The 16,683-nt window shown below is 50.5% G+C and overlaps 1 protein-coding gene across 1 annotated transcript in view; it reads left to right on the top strand.

The window, feature by feature from the left end:
• The window catches only part of TLL2 (tolloid like 2), a gene marked incomplete at its 5' end in the record, with an annotated part of 130,478 nt that overhangs the window by 18,832 nt on the left and 94,963 nt on the right, over positions 1 to 16,683 (top strand). The window contains one exon of the mRNA XM_080693686.1: positions 5,185 to 5,295. Coding sequence (XP_080549812.1) covers positions 5,185 to 5,295 — 111 coding nt within the window. The remainder of the gene's footprint in view (positions 1 to 5,184; positions 5,296 to 16,683) is intronic.

The following is a 16,683-nucleotide window of genomic DNA, read 5'->3' as shown; positions in this document are numbered from 1 at the left end:
TGGGATGGACAAGCAGGCCCCGGGCAGATGCCTGATGCTTCTTTAAAAGAAATCACTGAAAGAATGAAAACCAAAGTACCAAACCAATGCATGAGCAATCATGTTCATAGCTGCACAGTTCACCATTGCCAAACTGTGCAACCAGCCAAGATGTCCTTCAACCAATGAGTGGATTTCAAAACTATGGGATATGTCCACAATGGAATTTTGCCCAGCCATAAGGGAGAACAAAACTATGGCATTTACAGTGAAATGTCACAAAAAAATAAGAAATCAGATGCTTTTCTTAATGTGTAAAATATTAGGAAGAAACAGGTAACAGGAGGAACTCTAGATGAAGAAGGGACCCTACTGAGGAGCAATGAAGGTGACATATCTGAGGGGACGGAAGGGGGGAAGAGGGAAACTCTTTAAAGCACATGATGTACTTAAACATACCAAAGTCAGTCAGGAAGCCAAGCATGGGTAGGTGGGAGGGGAGGGAAGGGGTTAGAGATTGGGTAGGGACTGATTGGGTGATGTGTGCATGTATATGTATATCCACAAGTTTTTTTTTTAATCTCATTTAAATGTATGACAACAATGCACTGATAAAAATTTATTTAAAAAAAAGAAGTCAGTGAGATAAAATTTTGGACTTTGAGGATTGCAGAGACCATGGACCCCAATGGCATCTAAACTTCAGGGTACACTAGAGTCTCCATAGGAGTAAAGCGATGCATAAATTAAAATGCATATCTCTGCTCCCTGTCCCCAGAGATTCTGATTCCATAACTCTGGATTGGCCTGCAGATCTGCGGACTGACTCTCCCTAGGTGCTTTTAATTTTATTTTGTTTATTATTATTTTTTTAGTACTAGGGATTGAACCCAAGGGTGTTCTGCTTCTGAGCTAGACATCTGGCCCTTTTAATTATTTTGAAACAGGGTCTCACTTAGTTGCTGAGGCTGGCTTCAAACCTGAGATCCTCCTGTCTCAGCCTCCCAAGTACTGAGATTACAGGCATGTATTAGTCTCTGCACCCCAAGACTCTTGGAAGCGCTAGCGGAGTGGGGTACGAAGGACCTTCTCGCATCTGCAATTTGTGTCATCTAAGCACCTGCTAGGCCACCCAGTCTCTGCCAGGTCAGTAGCTGGTCTGCATGTACCCAGAGCCCGGCTCCCTGACACTTCTAATGCAGGTGACTCCAGAAACATGGAGCTGGTTCCACTGTCTCATTGTACTGGTGAAGATAGCTCACACACAGCTTCCGGTGTAGACCAGGCCTATTCCACAATGTAGACCATCCTGAGGTGCAGCCTCCTGTAGAATATTTGTGTAGGACCCTAAATAGAGGGCGAGCTGAAAGAGACACTGGCCCATAGTGCAGCCCTGAGTTGTAAGTATAGAGATGAAAATGAGGAATGGCTGGTTGGCACAAGGACAGGAAGGGAGGCACCTGCTGGAGGCCATGCTGTGGGTGAGGCCAGGGCCCAGGTGGTTTTGGAGTGAGCCCAGGGGTAGGGTGGGACATGTAGTCAGGATGCATTAGAAAGACCAGGGGCTGCCCCGGGCCTGCTGCTCCTAGGAGCAAGGAGCCTGGGTCTTGGGGAGGGCATGATTGGTGATGACAGAATTGAAGACCCTTTTGACTGGCCACCCCACACCCTGCTATGCAGGCCCCATCAGGGACCTGGCTGCATCAACACTGCCGAATCCCTGCACCCAAGACTCTGGAATCTCTACTGGGGGAGGGTGTAAGGGACCCTTCAGGCCTCTCCTCTGTGCTCTGTTCCAGCTAAGCACCTGCTGGGCTGGCCAGGTGCTGCCAGTAGCTCATCAGCAACCCCACCTTGCACCCCAGCCCTAGAGATAGAGCCTCTTGGGGCAGTGAACAGAGCTCCGGGTTTGGAGTCAACAGGTCTGAGTTCCAGCCCTGCCCTGTCTCACGGGTTGGCTGCGTGGGCTGGTTGCTCGCTTCTCCCACACAGTCTGCAGAGGGCTCTTGCCTGGCCTTCCCTAGGACCCCTGCAAGGAGCATTCATTCGTTCACTCATTCACTTATGAAAATGTTCTGAGGGCAAGTGCTGGGCCCCGTGCTGGGTACTGCGATCCAGGGAGACGGGGGCGAGGCAGAGTAGGGGTGGGAGGATGTGTGCCTGGGAGGGACTGAAAACTGTGGAGTGCCATACCAAAGTGAGGGAGGCCTCGTGATGATGCGAACAGCCCTGGACTTTGTTCCCTGCTCCCGAGCCTCCCTCCGCGGCCCTGCCCAGCTCAGTCCCTTCAGCCTCACATCCTGCCTAGCCCTCTCCCTCTTCAGCAGTCCACGTGGCTGGGACCCCTCTCTGGCTGGCCCTCCTCACTGGGTCCCTTCAGCTGCTGCCCCGCAGAGCCTGGCCGTTCCTCACCTCAGGGCCTTCGTTCTGTCCCCCGGGCCGGCCTGTACTTTCCTCCTGCTAGCTCCCTGCCGAGCTTCTGCACACTTGCCATCCTCCTGCTCTAGGATCCCCTCAGCGAGGCCTTCGCTGGTTCCAGCCTCCAGGTTGGGCCCGTCACTCTTCCTCATCAGGGAGATGTCATATGCAGGGTGACTGTGGTTAAGAGTTGGAATTGGAGCCGGGCGTGGTGGCACACACTTGTAATCCCCGTGCTTGGGAGGTGGAGACAGGAGGATCGCACAGGTTCGTAGTCAGCCTCACTGGCTCAAGCGACCCTGTTTCCAAATAAATAAAAAATAAATAAATAGGTCTGGGAGGGTAGCCCAGAGGTAGAAGGGCTTCCAGGAACCCCAGTACCACCACCAAAAAAAAAAAAAAAGAGAGAGTTGGAATTGGGGTATATCACTCAGGGATCTTTCCAAAGGAAATGAAGAATACTACAGGGATATCTACGTATTCAGGCTTATGGCCACACAATTCACAATAGCCAGACTATAGATCCAATCTACAAATGAATGGGTTGCACAATTACCGTCTATGCACATAGTGGAATTTTATTCATTCATAAAGAAGAACAAAATTCTGTCATTTGCAGGAAAACAGATGGACGGAACCAGAGAATATTATGCTGAGTGAGATTAGCCAGTCATAGAAAGTGAAGGGTCGTGTGTTTTCACTCATACGTAGAAGCTGGAGAGAAACTGGGAAACCAAGACAAATAAGGGGAGGTTCTTGCAGAACAGTGGAAGGAGTGGGGGGAAGTGGAGAGGTGAGAGGGGGACCGCGATGGTGGAGACAGTTCAAATAATCTTATGATCTATGAAGTTATCAATACCATTGTTGTTATTGTGTATGGGGAGGGGAGGGAGAACGTACAAGTGGTTGTGCCTGTATGTTTCTATCGCTCTGAACCTTACTATGATGTGTACCTGAGGGAGGGAGGGAGGGAGGGAGGGAGGGAGGGAGGGAGAGAGAGAGAGAGAGAGAGAGAGAAAGAGAGAAAGAAAAAAAGAGAAAGAGAGAAAGAAAAAAAGAGAGAAAGAGAGAAAGAAAGAGAAAGTGGCTGGGAGCAAGCTGCCTAAGCTTGCGGAACCTACCCAAACAGCGGGACCGGAGGTGTGCTGTGCAGGCTTGCCACGGCAAAGCTTGGAAGAGGGGAAGAGCCTGCCAGTGGCTAGTGCTTAAGAAGGGTGGCATCCTGCTCTCAGCAACTCAGTGTGATTCTGTTTCCAAATAAAATATAAACTAGGTCTGGGAGTGTAGCCCAGAGGTAGAAAGCCCCTGGGTTCCATTCCTCGTAACACACACACACACACACACACACACACACACACACACACACACACAAAGGGTGGTGTCCCTCTGGTCTTGCTTGCTTCTGAGAGAAGATCCAAATGCTGGATTTGAAGAAACAGCCCTGTTTAACGACCAAGGGGGATGTGGAGGAGGGCAAGAGCTCCCTGTCCCTGGATGCGCCCAAGAAGAGGCTACTCAGATGTCTCAGGGTTGGTAGGACATGATGGGTCCCTGGGCCCCTTCTTTTCCTAGGAGTCTTTAATTCCTGGAGGGCTGCTGAACAGTGTCCCAAATGTGTTTCTTAGGACAGAAAACTCTGAAAAGAGATTTCAGGGGCAGCCCAAGGCGGAGTGCGCCCCACAGAGGTTTGCGTCTCTTATCCCGTGTTCAGCCTGGGTCACGTTGCCTTCTATCTGTGTCCCAGCCTGATGGAGCAGCCTGCTTCTGTTTCCGGGTCATTGTTGGTCCCAGGGCTTTGGGAAAAGACAAACCATGCTCTGGGTCTTAAAGGTGCTGCTTGGGAGAATGCGCATCACTTCTTATCAACCAGAAGAAAATGTTCCCACGGTGCAGCCTGCCATCAGAGATGGGGAAGGATAACTGATCCCCAGGGAAGGAGCAAAACTTGTAAACAACTGTCGCTGTGGCTCTGGGCCTGTGGTGAGCCGGCACATCTTGGTGGGAGTACATGCAAAGCAAAACTGCTCACCTCAGCACCAGAGAAAGAAGACGGAGCCAGGGTCTCACAGTTCCCCTCAAAGGCAGCCCTCCCAGTGACCCAAGGACCTCCCACAGGACCCACCTTTTAAAGACTCCCCCACCTCCCTGGGAGAGATGTAGTGCCACCCTGGGAACAGGCCTCTAACACACGGGCTGACACATCCATCCTGAGGAGCCTGCCTGTGCCTTCTGGATCTGTACTCACAGTCCCAAGTGCTAGAGTTTGCCCTGTCTAGAACACTGCGTGTCTTCTGGGACGGGAACCGAGGACACGGTGAATCATGCGCTAGCTCCTGAGCTTCCTCTTACACCCCATTAGTCACGGCAGGTTGTGTGGCCAATCGTGACATCAATGAGGCAGGGAAATATAATCTCCCCCCAGGGAAGGGCCGCAGATACTGTGCACAGTAGTACAGCTGATGAGGTTATGTGTTTTCTTTTACATCCTGGAGAACCGAAGAAATAGAAACGGCTGGCTTTGCGTGGCGGTTTTGCCCTCAGATGCCTAGAGTTAGGACAAGACAGGAGACTTCCAGATTACTTTATGGGCCGAGGATGTGGAGTGTCATGGTGGTTGGCTCCCAGCCCCATGGCTTTGATGCACATGCTTATCACCTGTCACTCCTTTCTCTGCCAGCCTGTCACTTGAGGCTCAGGAAGATATTTGATTGGAGGGTGTCTTTTCTGGGGCATTGGTGAATCCATTCGCTTGCCTTCAGTTGACCTGCTTTTATGTTTTCTTCCTAGCTGTCTTCTGGGGAGACATTGCCTTGGATGAAGATGACCTGAAGTTATTTCACATTGACAAGGCCCAAGACTGGACCAAGCCGTCAGTGGAGGAAATGGGCCATGGCACTGGTGTGTACTGGTGTCCCTTCTCCTGCCCAAATGGGAGGGATGAGGGAGTCCACAGGGAGAGATGGGGACCACTGAGTCTCTGGTATTCGGCCTATAGGTCTGGAGACCACCTGCCTGTGGACAACCAGGTGGTGTGGAAACTGGGTCTCCAAGTTAGCTGACCCTTTTAAGAAAATCTCCACTTGCCTCTGTATCCAAGGGTTTAGGTGGAGCCCAGTGTTGGTTCTTAGGACTCTGGCCTGGGTTCCTGCTAGGCCACAGACTGGAGAGAATTCCTGGCTGGGCTGGTTTGGGGTGTGTCTAATGATCATGTTAATAATGACTAGCCAGGGGGAGGTGTTCACCCTGGGTATTATGTACCTGTTTGGCTGACAACCCAGGTGAAAGTTGCCTGGACATGACCCCAGCCGCCTGCACACCTTGGCTACTCTCCCCACCCCTCTTCCCATTTGGGCGAATGGCAATGAGGCTGGTCTGAGTTTGCCTCACATCCCCGCCCTGGGGCTCACCGGCCCCAGCGTGTGGAGCTGAGTATGGGAGCTGATGCCCTGAGGGGTAGAGGGGAGCTTGTTATTTGGTATCTGAGCGTCACAGGTACCTACTACCTGTGTTCTTCCTATTTCCCCCGCCCTTCCTCATGAAGCTTTTTGGTGCACCTGCCACAGGCCGAGAGCAGAGCTGTTGAAGGAAAGAAAACAACCAGATCCTTGCCTTTGAGAGGCTTTAGCACCAGGAGTCTGGTTTAGATCTGGCCCAGCTCTCTAACAGCACCAAGGATCCATTTTCCTGTCTGTTAAGTGGGGATGAAACCCACCCTCACTCCACAGAGGGACAGGGGGCTGACTCTGAGGTCAAAGGCTAGCCCAGTGCCTGGCACAGAAGACCTCAGGAACGGCAGGTGTGTCTCCCTAAGACACTCCCATGCCGGTGTGGAATGGGCCAGGAAGAGTGGGGAGAGGGAGGAGAGAGGGGAGACACCTGCCCGGTGCCCCATGGGCGGGCACCCTGGTCGTATATCATGAAGGATAAGTAAAAGTCCTGAGTGGGAGAAAGGACAGTGTGGGTGGTGGAGAAGCTGGGTGCGAGGGCAGGGAACACAAGAAGGGCTTACTATTTGGGGAGCATAGGTAAAGTGTGGGTTGCTGGAGGGTGGGCCATGGTGGGGGATGAGTCTGGAGGGGCCGGCCTGGGCAGCCGGTGAAGGCCTTGCCTGCTGAGCCAATGAGCTTGGGCTTTCCCAGGGGACTGCGGGGGTCCGGGGCAAGGCTTCTGAGTAGGAGCGTGGCCTGCTCTGCCTGGTCTTGGGGTGCCTTGGTGGAGTCCCCTGAAATGCTTTTCATAGCCCACCAGCAGCTCTGAGGGTGCTGAGCTCCTGGCTGGACACTTGGGCTGCCTGCGTGAGCAGGACCCTCCAGTGTGTGTGGTCTGGGTCTGTCTTCTTGCACTCAGCTTTAGGACTAGAAGTCCACCCCCATTGCTGTGTGAAGGAGTGATTTGTCACCTTTCATTCTTGTGCAGTATTCTACTGTGTGAACAGACCCTAGGTTACTCATTCTTGTGTAGACAAATCTTTGGGCAGTTTATGGTCTTCAGCTAAGATAAATGCAGCTGCTATTAGCTGTATTTGTGGTGCACACCTGTAATCCCATTACTTGGGAGGCTGAAACAGGAGGATCACAAGTTTGAGACCAGTATGCAGTAACTTAGTGAGACCTTGCTTCAAAATAAAAAAATAAAAGCCGGGCATGGTGGTGCACACACTTGGAATCCCAGTACTTGGGAGGCTGAGACAGGAGGATCGCATAGGTTCAAAGCCAATCTTAGCTACTTAGTGAGACCCTATTTCCAAACAAAATATAAAATAGGCCTGGGAGTGTAGGTCAGAGGTAGAAAGCCCCTGGGTTCCACCCCCAGTACCACAACATAAATAAAATAAAATAAAATATAAAAAGGGCTGGGGGTGTAGCTCAGTGGTGGAATACTCTGAGATCAATCCCTAGTACCCCTCGCCCTGAAAAGCTGCTACTGACATTCTAGTATGTATCTCTTGGTGACTGGGAGAATCTTTAATTTTCACTGGACATGTATGTGCCCAGGTGTGGAATAGCAGGGTCCCAGGGTAAACAGGAATGTACCATTAGTGGAGACTGTCAAGCCATTTTCCAAACTGGTTGTACCAATTTACACTCCAGGTGGACACATATTTAGAAAGCAGGGGTGATGCTCACTCAGGACCCCACAAGGCCTTTGGTCCCTCCCGACTTGGGCCACCTCTCACCTCTGGGCCTGCACAGCCGTCAGTTGACTCACCATTGTGAATGCCCAGGGCCACCCTGGTCATCTCTCCTGCCGCCACCCTGGGGGACCCACTGCAGCACCATTTGGGGTTGGCAGACATGAGAGACACCAGTGACCAGCCACTGTCCAGCTGGATTCCAGCTGCTGCAGAGACCCCTGCAGGGGAGCTGGCCTGAGTACGCTATGGTGAAGTCTGAAGATACACGTGGATTTGAGCTCCTGTCTCTTTATTCTCTTTTCCCCTGGAAAAGGCCAATAGAGGGCAGAGGTATTTCACATTTGGCTTTGACTCCCCTGGTATGCCAGCGCCTTGAACCTAGAAGGTAGGGGCCAGAATTGGCAGAGAAGAGAAGGCAAGGGGCGGACAGAGACCGCAAGCTTGGAGGCTTTTCCCAGAGCCCAAGAGGAGACCAGGAGCTCTGAGTGTCCCAAGGACGCTTAGAGCCACAGGCTCTAGGGAATTTAGCACTGCCTGTGCCGAATTCCTGAGTGGGGACCTCAGTTTCTTCATCTGTCAAATGGGAATAGGAACAATCCTTACCTCAGAGTGATGTCATGAAGACAGAAGGCAAGGATATGTGTAAATGCGGGGCACATAATAAGTTCCCAACAAATTGCAATCCATGTCAATAACTATCAGCTTGGCCTTCTCATTATTATTAACATTTTCAGAGAGAAGATTGACCTGGGAGGGTTTAGGATGAAAGTAGAGAGTGGGGGAGATTTGCCACTTGGGGAAGGAATTTGGGGGCTGGGACACAAAGCCTTTAAAACATATACCTGGTATTTCCTCCTCCTAGAATTTGATGTTTTTAATTTTTTTTTCAGTGTGTTTTATGGCAAGGTGATTTTTATCCTGATTGCTTTTCTCAGAGGGCCAGTAGTACTTTGCATCTGGAAGAGTTATTTTATTTTCAGAATGGGAATATTTTTATGTTTTTTTTCTGATTAAACTAATGCTGCTTGTAAAAAAAAAATCAATAGCTCATAAATGTATAAAGTGGAAAGGGAAAATGTCCTGTTATTCCAGCTCTGGGGATCTCTGTCATTATCTGTTTGCTGTATTTCTTCTAGTATTAATGTGTTTTGGCCACGTGTGCAAAAAATATATATGTACATATATTTTTATACACACACATACATAAAGGATATTTTGTTGGCCGTTTTCTCATTGGGCTGTTTTGCTTAGCACTACATCATGTACATCTTTTCATGTGGTGCACTGTGGTCTCTTCTTACCTGAAGGGCAGTAGTGGTCCATGTGCAATAGTGCCACACTTAATTTCACTGAGCCCTTACCTGTGGACGTGGAAGATGTTTCCCTTTTTAAAATTTTTCTGTCATTGTTTTTTCTATTAGAAAATGCTTCTGGGGAGAACTTTGTGCATCAATCTTTAAACAATTGCTTAATTTTTTAAAATAGGAACCATACCACCAGGCATGCCACCTATAACTCCACTACTTGAGAGCCTGAGACAGGAGGATCCCAGGTTTGAGGCCATCCTGAGAAACTTAGGGAGACCCTGTTTAAAAACAAAAAATAAAAAACTAAAAAGGGCTGGGGATGTAGCTTGGAGTAGAATGTCTCTGGGTTCAAACCCCAGTACCAAAATAACTAAGTAAGTAAATAAGTAAATAAATAAATGAAAGCACACATTTTCCTGCCCTTCCTATATTCAAATGTGTGAAAGGTATCTTCTTAGGCACAGGTTACCTTGCTTCCAAGCAATGGCAAGCGCCTTCCTTTCTTTGTCTGGAGGCTGGGTAAGGAAGCTCAGGGTTGAGGGCCGAAGGCCCTGCACAGGGATACGGGGAAAGGACCCAGAAACCCGCAGAGCACAGAGGCCTCTGTTCCTGGATAATCCTGTGAACCTGGAGTACCTGTGGGGTGACTTGGTATGAGTTGCCCTAGAGGTAGTCCGGCCACCCTAGTTTCCTAGAGGTGCTCAACACTGCAAGTTCATTCAGGACTTGTGCCCAGGCCCCCAGCTCCTAGGCTGCTGTGTCCACCCGTACCAGCCCATCTGCCATTTTGTGGGCTTGAAGAAACAGAACAACCTGGGAAGGAGGCCAGAATCGTGGTGAGCAAAGACCTAGTGCCTGGCCTGGGTCAGGAGGGGCAGCCGCTCGGGCCCTGCGCTGGCCACTGTGGGCCAAGGCCACTGCGGGCCCGGGGCTCCCAGCAGCGAGCCCCGTTGCTGCTCACGTGGAGGGCGTGGGCTCTGCATGATTTAGTTTTTGTTCAAATCCTTGCCTTTCTTTCCCCCTCCAGTTTTGGATTATTTTCCTGGCAACTTTCTAACAATTGCAGTGAGTGGAATAGTGTCTTCCCCCAAATTTATGTCTACTTGGAGCCTCAAAATGTGACCTTACTTGGAAATAGTGTGTTTTTCGATCTGATTAGTTAAGGATCATTAGATGAAATCATTCTGGGCTTAGGGTAGGCCCTTAACCCTGTGACCAGTGTCCTTATAAGAAGAGGAGCGCACGGGAGGTGCAGAAAGGAGGGCTATGTAATGATGCAGACAGAGATGGGAGGAATGCAGCCACAAGCCAAGACATCAAGGACAGCCAGTGAGGCTAGTAAACAACAAAGAGGGATTCTTCCCCAGCACAGCCAGAGGGAGCGGGTCCCACCAGCACCTCCGTGTCAGAGTCTTCACCTCTAGCATTGGGAGAGAATAGCTCTGTCTGTGCCCCTCAGTTTGTGGTAACTTGTACGGCAGTCCTAGGGACTGAGGCAGCTATGCTCCTGGCAGCCCTTCAGTAACTCTCTGTGCTTATCAGAAGCATCTCTAGCCTGACTCCGGAGGTCCTGTCCGCTCTGTCCACACCCCTCGTATCTAGGCTCCCACCCCTCTCCTGGCCTCCTGGCCAAACTCAATGGCATCGTGTCCACACAGGCCGAGTGTCCTGCCTCCCAGGAACACCCTCTGCTCCTCATTCTACAGGCAAAGCAACGAAGGCCCAGTGAAAGCTGAGGACGCATCGCGGGCCTGCAACTGGGCACATTTGCGGCACTCCCACTAGGCATAGCTGCCCACCAAGAGAGACTGCCTGGCTGGCAGCACTGTTCAAAGAGGCCCTTGTTTGTGCTTGGTTTAGAGAGGACTCCCCCCTCCCATTTTGAGATAGGCCCATTCCGCAGCTGGGGGAGCTGCTGATGGATGTGGGGCAGCATTTTGGATGTGTGTGGGGCAGGGAGGCAAGAGCGTATCCTTCAGGGAGAGAAAGTTCTCCTGTGTGCGTTTTATTTGCAGTGAGAAGAATGGGAGCTCTGGGCAGGCATGGGCCAAGCTGCTCTGTGAATGGGGCCCTTGAATTAACATTGCAGAGTTTCCTAAAGCTGCTAATCGGATTAGCTGTGTAGTGAAGGAAGTACTTAGCGGGAGGCGCACACAGACATGCACACACTCTCTCACTCTCTTGCAGCCTCTTCACTGTGACAGGGGCAGAACCTGGCGGCCCCGTTCCTAAGTCCTTAGACACTTCTCCTCTGAGCCACACAAGATGCGAAGAAGCCTGCGCGGTTTCTGCCTTAAAGACCCAAGGAAGCCAGCGTTGAGCCTGCCCATCTCTGCAACCGTACCTAGACAGGAAACTCGCCTTGCGTTGTCTGTGTCCGGATAGTAGGATCTGATTTCTCGGTCTCTGTAATGAGGACTCTGAAAAGGGAAAGGGTTTTAATTACTTGTTGGCTCCGATGGAAGCCGACGCTTCCCACTCCGTTTATTCTGAACCACTGGGCCATATCCATCTCTATTTAAGAAGCCAACCTTGTTCTAAATCCTTGCTTCCTAGACCCCTGGCATCTGTGTGGAGCATCTGAATAGCCCCAACCATTTGGCAACTGGGATCAAAATAATAAGTGAGCAGGAGACAGTGGAAGAGGCAGCTCTGGGTAGCTTGCGGCTCGGCTCCTCTCTGGGCATCGTTTCTGAAATCATGCCATCTCTTCCCTCTCAGCCTCGTTGGCTACTGTGCTGGTTCCCGCTGCCCACTCCGATCGTGACTTTGAGTGGCACAGGGACCCCGGTGGGTCTCAGTGTTTCCATCTCCCATTCCCATTTCTTTCACCGCAATTTGAGCTCGAAATTAGAGCTCAAGTGATTCAGGGTTCAGAAAAGAAGGGAACCAAGGCTTTTCGGCATCATAAGCCTCTCCGTAGGCATCAAAGGCTAAAGTATACCCATGAGATAGCGAGATGTCCCAAGCCAGAGAACTCCATCCAGAGAGACCCAGCATGCCCCTGTTTCTAATATGTTTTTGGTTTTGAGGCTCTTGGGAGAACTTGAACAGGGTTGTGTTGAGCAGCTCCATGACAGGCTGTGGTTTCTCAGCTTCTAGGCCCATGGAGACGCTCCTCGAGCCTCGTAGACAGAGCTTCACCATTATACTGACTTTCTTTGTTGGGTTGGGAAGGCTGCTTACCAACAAGTGTCCTGGTGAGAATGGCAGTAGGAGGCTCCCTGTGATGCTCTGCGGAAGAAATCATGTTCTGAGTATCTGCACGAATGCCAGGTTGACTTCTTGCAGGAGAGGTTCATTGCATTCACATCTGTCTTTTCAGCTGAGTGTGGTAGCACACAGTAATCCCAGCACCTGGGAGGCTGAGACAGGAGGCTCCCAGGCTTGAGGCCAGCCTCAACTTAGACTCTTAGCAACTTAGTGAGATCCTGTTTCAAAATTAAAAATAAGCTAGGCATATGATTGCACATACCTATAGTCTCAGTACTTGGGAGGCTGAGACAGGAGGATCACAGGTTCAAGGCCAGCCTCAGCAACTTAATGAGGGGCTCAGCAACTTAGACCATGTTTCAAAATAAAATAGGGCTGTGGGTCTAGCTCAGAGGTAGAATGCCATTGGGTGCAAACCTCAGTACCAAAACCAAAACCCCAAACAAACAAAACACCCTGTCTTTTCTCACATGGTACACCCCCAAGTGGCATCCTGGAGAAACCCAGTTGCTTCTGCTGCTGGGGCCTATGGCTTGGGAAGCTGGAGAGGGACACGAGGCTGTCAAGGAGCTCTCCTCCTCCCCAGCCTGATCTACTGTCTCCCCAAGAGCCATGTGAGGAGGAGGCCCATAGAAAAAGGCCTTGGTAACCTCTTTTCTCTAATGGCAGTGCACTTGACATTTTGAGGTTCATAGACTTCTTCAAGAATTGGATGAACACTAGGAGAACTTCTCAGAGAAAACGGCACATGCATACCCACCCACAGTTTTGCTTGCAATTTCAAGAGGTTTAACATCTCCGTGGTTATGAAAGTCTGATCTGTGGCCTCCCTTTTCTGTGTGTCTGCACATGTTGGAGATGCTCACGTGGGCATCTGGGACCTTGGAGAGGCAGTGTGCAGAGATGTGGGTGTTGGAGCCAGGCAGGCCTGGGTTTGTGTCTCTGGCTTTCTACTGGTTAGCTGTGGGACTCAAGCTAACTCGTCCCTTATTTATAAGCTGGGATACAGACACCAGCCTGAAGGAGGGATGTAATAAGTATGGTAGACAGAGCATTATTTCAGGGTCTGGCACCAAGAGCCATGGCACCCGGAATGCTTGCTCCCTTCCTGGTTTCCTTGTCTTCTCTCTGGTCCTCTGGTGTGTCCCAGACCCCGTGCTCCCCAAATGCTTGGGCCCTTTAGCCCTCCTCACTGCAGCACCATGCCAGGACCTTCGGGCAATGCTGGAGCTGGGTCTGCAGCAACATGCTCTGGCCAGATCCTTGGATTTGATCCCAACCAGCGCATGGGAAATTTCTGCAGCACTCCTCCAGTTAGGATTCCTTCATCATCCTGAGTCAAACGAGGGTCACAAAGTTGTCCAAAGAAAGATCTGAAAATCAATTTGATGCCGGTTACTTTCTTAATGATTATAACTACTATTTTTGTGTGCTAATTATGGATTAAATAGCTTATATACGTGATACCATTTGACTTTAACACGGTAGCTTGTTGCAGTAGGTACTGTTAGTACTTGTAACTGTGAGAGCCAGTGTCCAGAGGGGTAACTGTTTGTGATAACACAAATGGTTTTTGGCAGAGTGAAGATTAGAACTTTTATCTCTCCGATGTCAAGCCTTTATATTCTATTGCTCCTGGAAGCAGCCGCTGGCCTCGTCACTAACTTTGCCTCTTGAGCTGCTGAAGGCTTGGCCTCCCCATCACCACCCTCAGAGGCGATGGTAAATGACAAGCATGATCCTCGGGCATGGATGTGACGCCCGCGTCCCATCTCGGTTATTCCCACTTGCATTCAGTGGGCTGACTTTCTCCATCAGCCAGACTTTGGACAGCAACGAGCTGTCTTTGTTTGGTCTTGGCCCTCCTTCTTGAGTTCCCGCATGAGCCTGAGCACATAAATGGGTCCAGACAAACCCTAGTGAACTGTAGATCCCATGTGCTGTTGGGGATCAAATCCAAGGATCTGACCAGGGTCCCAGGTCTGCATGATGGCCTCTCCTCTCTTGCTCCCCCAAGAGGCTGTTAGAAGTAGGACTGTTAGCTCCAATGTGTGATGCCTTAAAACCCCAGCTGGGAGTGAGTACCAGCAACAGAAGAGACTCTCAGACTTACCGTGACTAAGGTGGATGGACCAGTAACAGTGTACAGGGAGGGCCTGAAAGGGCTGTCCCTTAGCCACGAGGCCAGTAGCTTCTTACTGGGTCCTTCCTACAGATTCCCAGATGGAAAACATGGTCCTGAGGACCTCTCTGAGTCAGGGAGGATATACTGGGGTTTCTGTTACTCCTCCAGGGCTCCTATCAGCCTTTCTCTTCCCAGACATGCAGGCCACCCAGCTGACCACCCACGGGCACCCTCCCTACCCATGAGACTTCTCCTGTGCTCCCATGGTGGAGAACTTGGTCTTCAGTGTTGTCCCAGTTTGTTCTCTACCCTTCTCCTGCCTCGCTGACGCCAACTTTATTAGAGTCACTTTTCCCCCTCTTCCCTTCCTTCATGTAACACATGCTGACTGGGCATCTCTTCTGGGCTCAGCACCAAGGGCACAGCTGTACCCCCTCCCCTCCTGCCACTAAAGAGATGTAATCATGAGAATAATTCTTGATGTGCTTTGAGAACACTGGAAGAATGGGGCAGATTAGAGAGGTGGGACTTGCAATCAAAACCCCCTATGATGTGGTGTGGCCACTGGCCTCCTAAGAGCAGGCAGGACCCCTACCTGGAGAGAAGGTTCCAGATGATTGCTGTCATCCAGGCAGAGGGTTGGTGTTGGAGTTCAGACTGGAAGTCCAAAGGCTCAGGCAAATAGTATTTAGTAGGCTTCTCCCAGCATGGAGCTGGGAGCTCCAAAGAAGAGGGCAGGGGTCCTTGATTGTTACGGAAGTGGAGTCTAGGGAGGTCTCAAGGTAGAGAGCTGACCTTGGAGAAAAGGATGGAAATAGAGTCAGAAATAAAGCAGAAGCAGAAACAAATCGGGGATGGGGATGTAGCTCCGTGGTCAAGTGCTTGCTTAGCATGTGCAAGGCCCTGAGTTTGTTCCCCAGTACCACACCCCAAAAATGTGCACAAATCAAAACCCGGGCCAGGTCAGAGTCAGACCAACAGCAAGGGTGATGTGCTGCCAAATCCCTCAAGCGGGGAGTCTCAACTTCTTAAATCCTGCAGCCCAAGGACAGGGCTGGCCCCAGAGCCAAGGCCCGGGCTCAGCTGGCAGAAGACAGCAGTCAGAGACACTGGTCCAGGAACCTGCAAGGCCTGGCAGCTCCTCCACTCGTGAAGTCAATTTACTAAGATGACTGGGGATGATGAAGGCATCTGATGAAGTGCACATCTGCTCTGTGGGGGGAGGATGGAAGGATGCAACATAAGGATGCTATCATCTCGTCCTCTTGGGCCTTCTTTGGGGCTGGCTTACGTCTTGAATCGAAGCCAGAGCTCACTGAGAGCTTCAAGTGCTGGGGAAAGTAAATTCACCTTTGAGCTGATCTTTATTATGACCACATTGATTAGGATTTGAAGGATTGAGAGTCTACCTGGAGCTGCAGGAGGGGGAGGGGGACACGCAGAGCCAGGCTGCGGATGCTCTTGAGTATGTGTCCAGGGAACCACTGGGAGCCAGAATAGAAATTGGGAGATTAGCTTGATAAGTGGGGCAGACGGAGATGGAAGGTTAGTCCCTGACATTCTAGCCAAGGGTCTTTCAGTTGAGAGATATAGAATCCCACTCAAGACAGCTCAAGTGAAAGGTTTATTGTAAGACTGTATTCTCAGGGCCATCTAAGAGGCATAAGGCAGAGTATGGCTGGCCTCTTGGGGACTGGACTAAGAATTGGAAAGAAAGGAACAAGCTGATTTCTCAGAGGCCACAACATGTCCCTCGGCTTTGGCTTTGTTCTCTTCTTGCACTTGCCTCCATGCCTGAATCTGCATCATGATCCCCCGCCTGAAGTGTCGCTCATTGGATGCCTGTGGTACCTCATCAGGCAGGGGTACTGCAGGGAAGTCAAAGTAAGGGCGGGAGTGATAAAGTGAGCCCAGCAGAAGGCCTGCCCGTGGAGACCTGGGGAGGTTGGAGGTGGAAATGAAATGATAATAGAAGCAGGTGGGGGCCCAGGTCTGTGGCTCAGAAGAACGGTTTGGGGAGGGGATATCAAGAGACACCTGCGGTGGCCCAGCTTCCATTGGGGCTAAGCTGGGTATTGGGGCTAATCCTGGTAATCCCACCCTCACTTAGCTATATATAATGTCATTTTTTTTTTCTTTTGTGGTACTGTGAATTGAACCTAGGAGCGTTCTAACTCTGAGCTATACCCACAGCCCTATTTTATCTTTATTTTGAAACAGGGTCTCACTAGGTTGATGAGAATCTTACTACTTGCAGAGGCTTTCCTCGAACCTGTGACCCTCCAGTCTGGCTATCATATCATTTTTATTAGAAAATACTTTATGAATTCTCATCAGCCATCTGTATATATGATTTTGGGAACACAGCCTCTAGAGAGCTGGGGACTGTGTCTATCGGAAGAGAAGCCAAGCTTTGCCTCTAGGCTTTGACCAACAGAAAGATCACACCTCACCTTCTCAAGCATAATTCTTCTAAATCTGATTCTACTCACACTCCCCTTTGGAAA

This window comes from Muscardinus avellanarius (genome assembly GCF_963383645.1).
Source record: "Muscardinus avellanarius genome assembly, chromosome: 4".
Classification (NCBI taxonomy): Eukaryota; Metazoa; Chordata; class Mammalia; order Rodentia; family Gliridae; genus Muscardinus; species Muscardinus avellanarius.
Note: the sequence above shows the minus strand (reverse complement) of the source record. Positions and strands in the feature narration are given on the sequence as shown.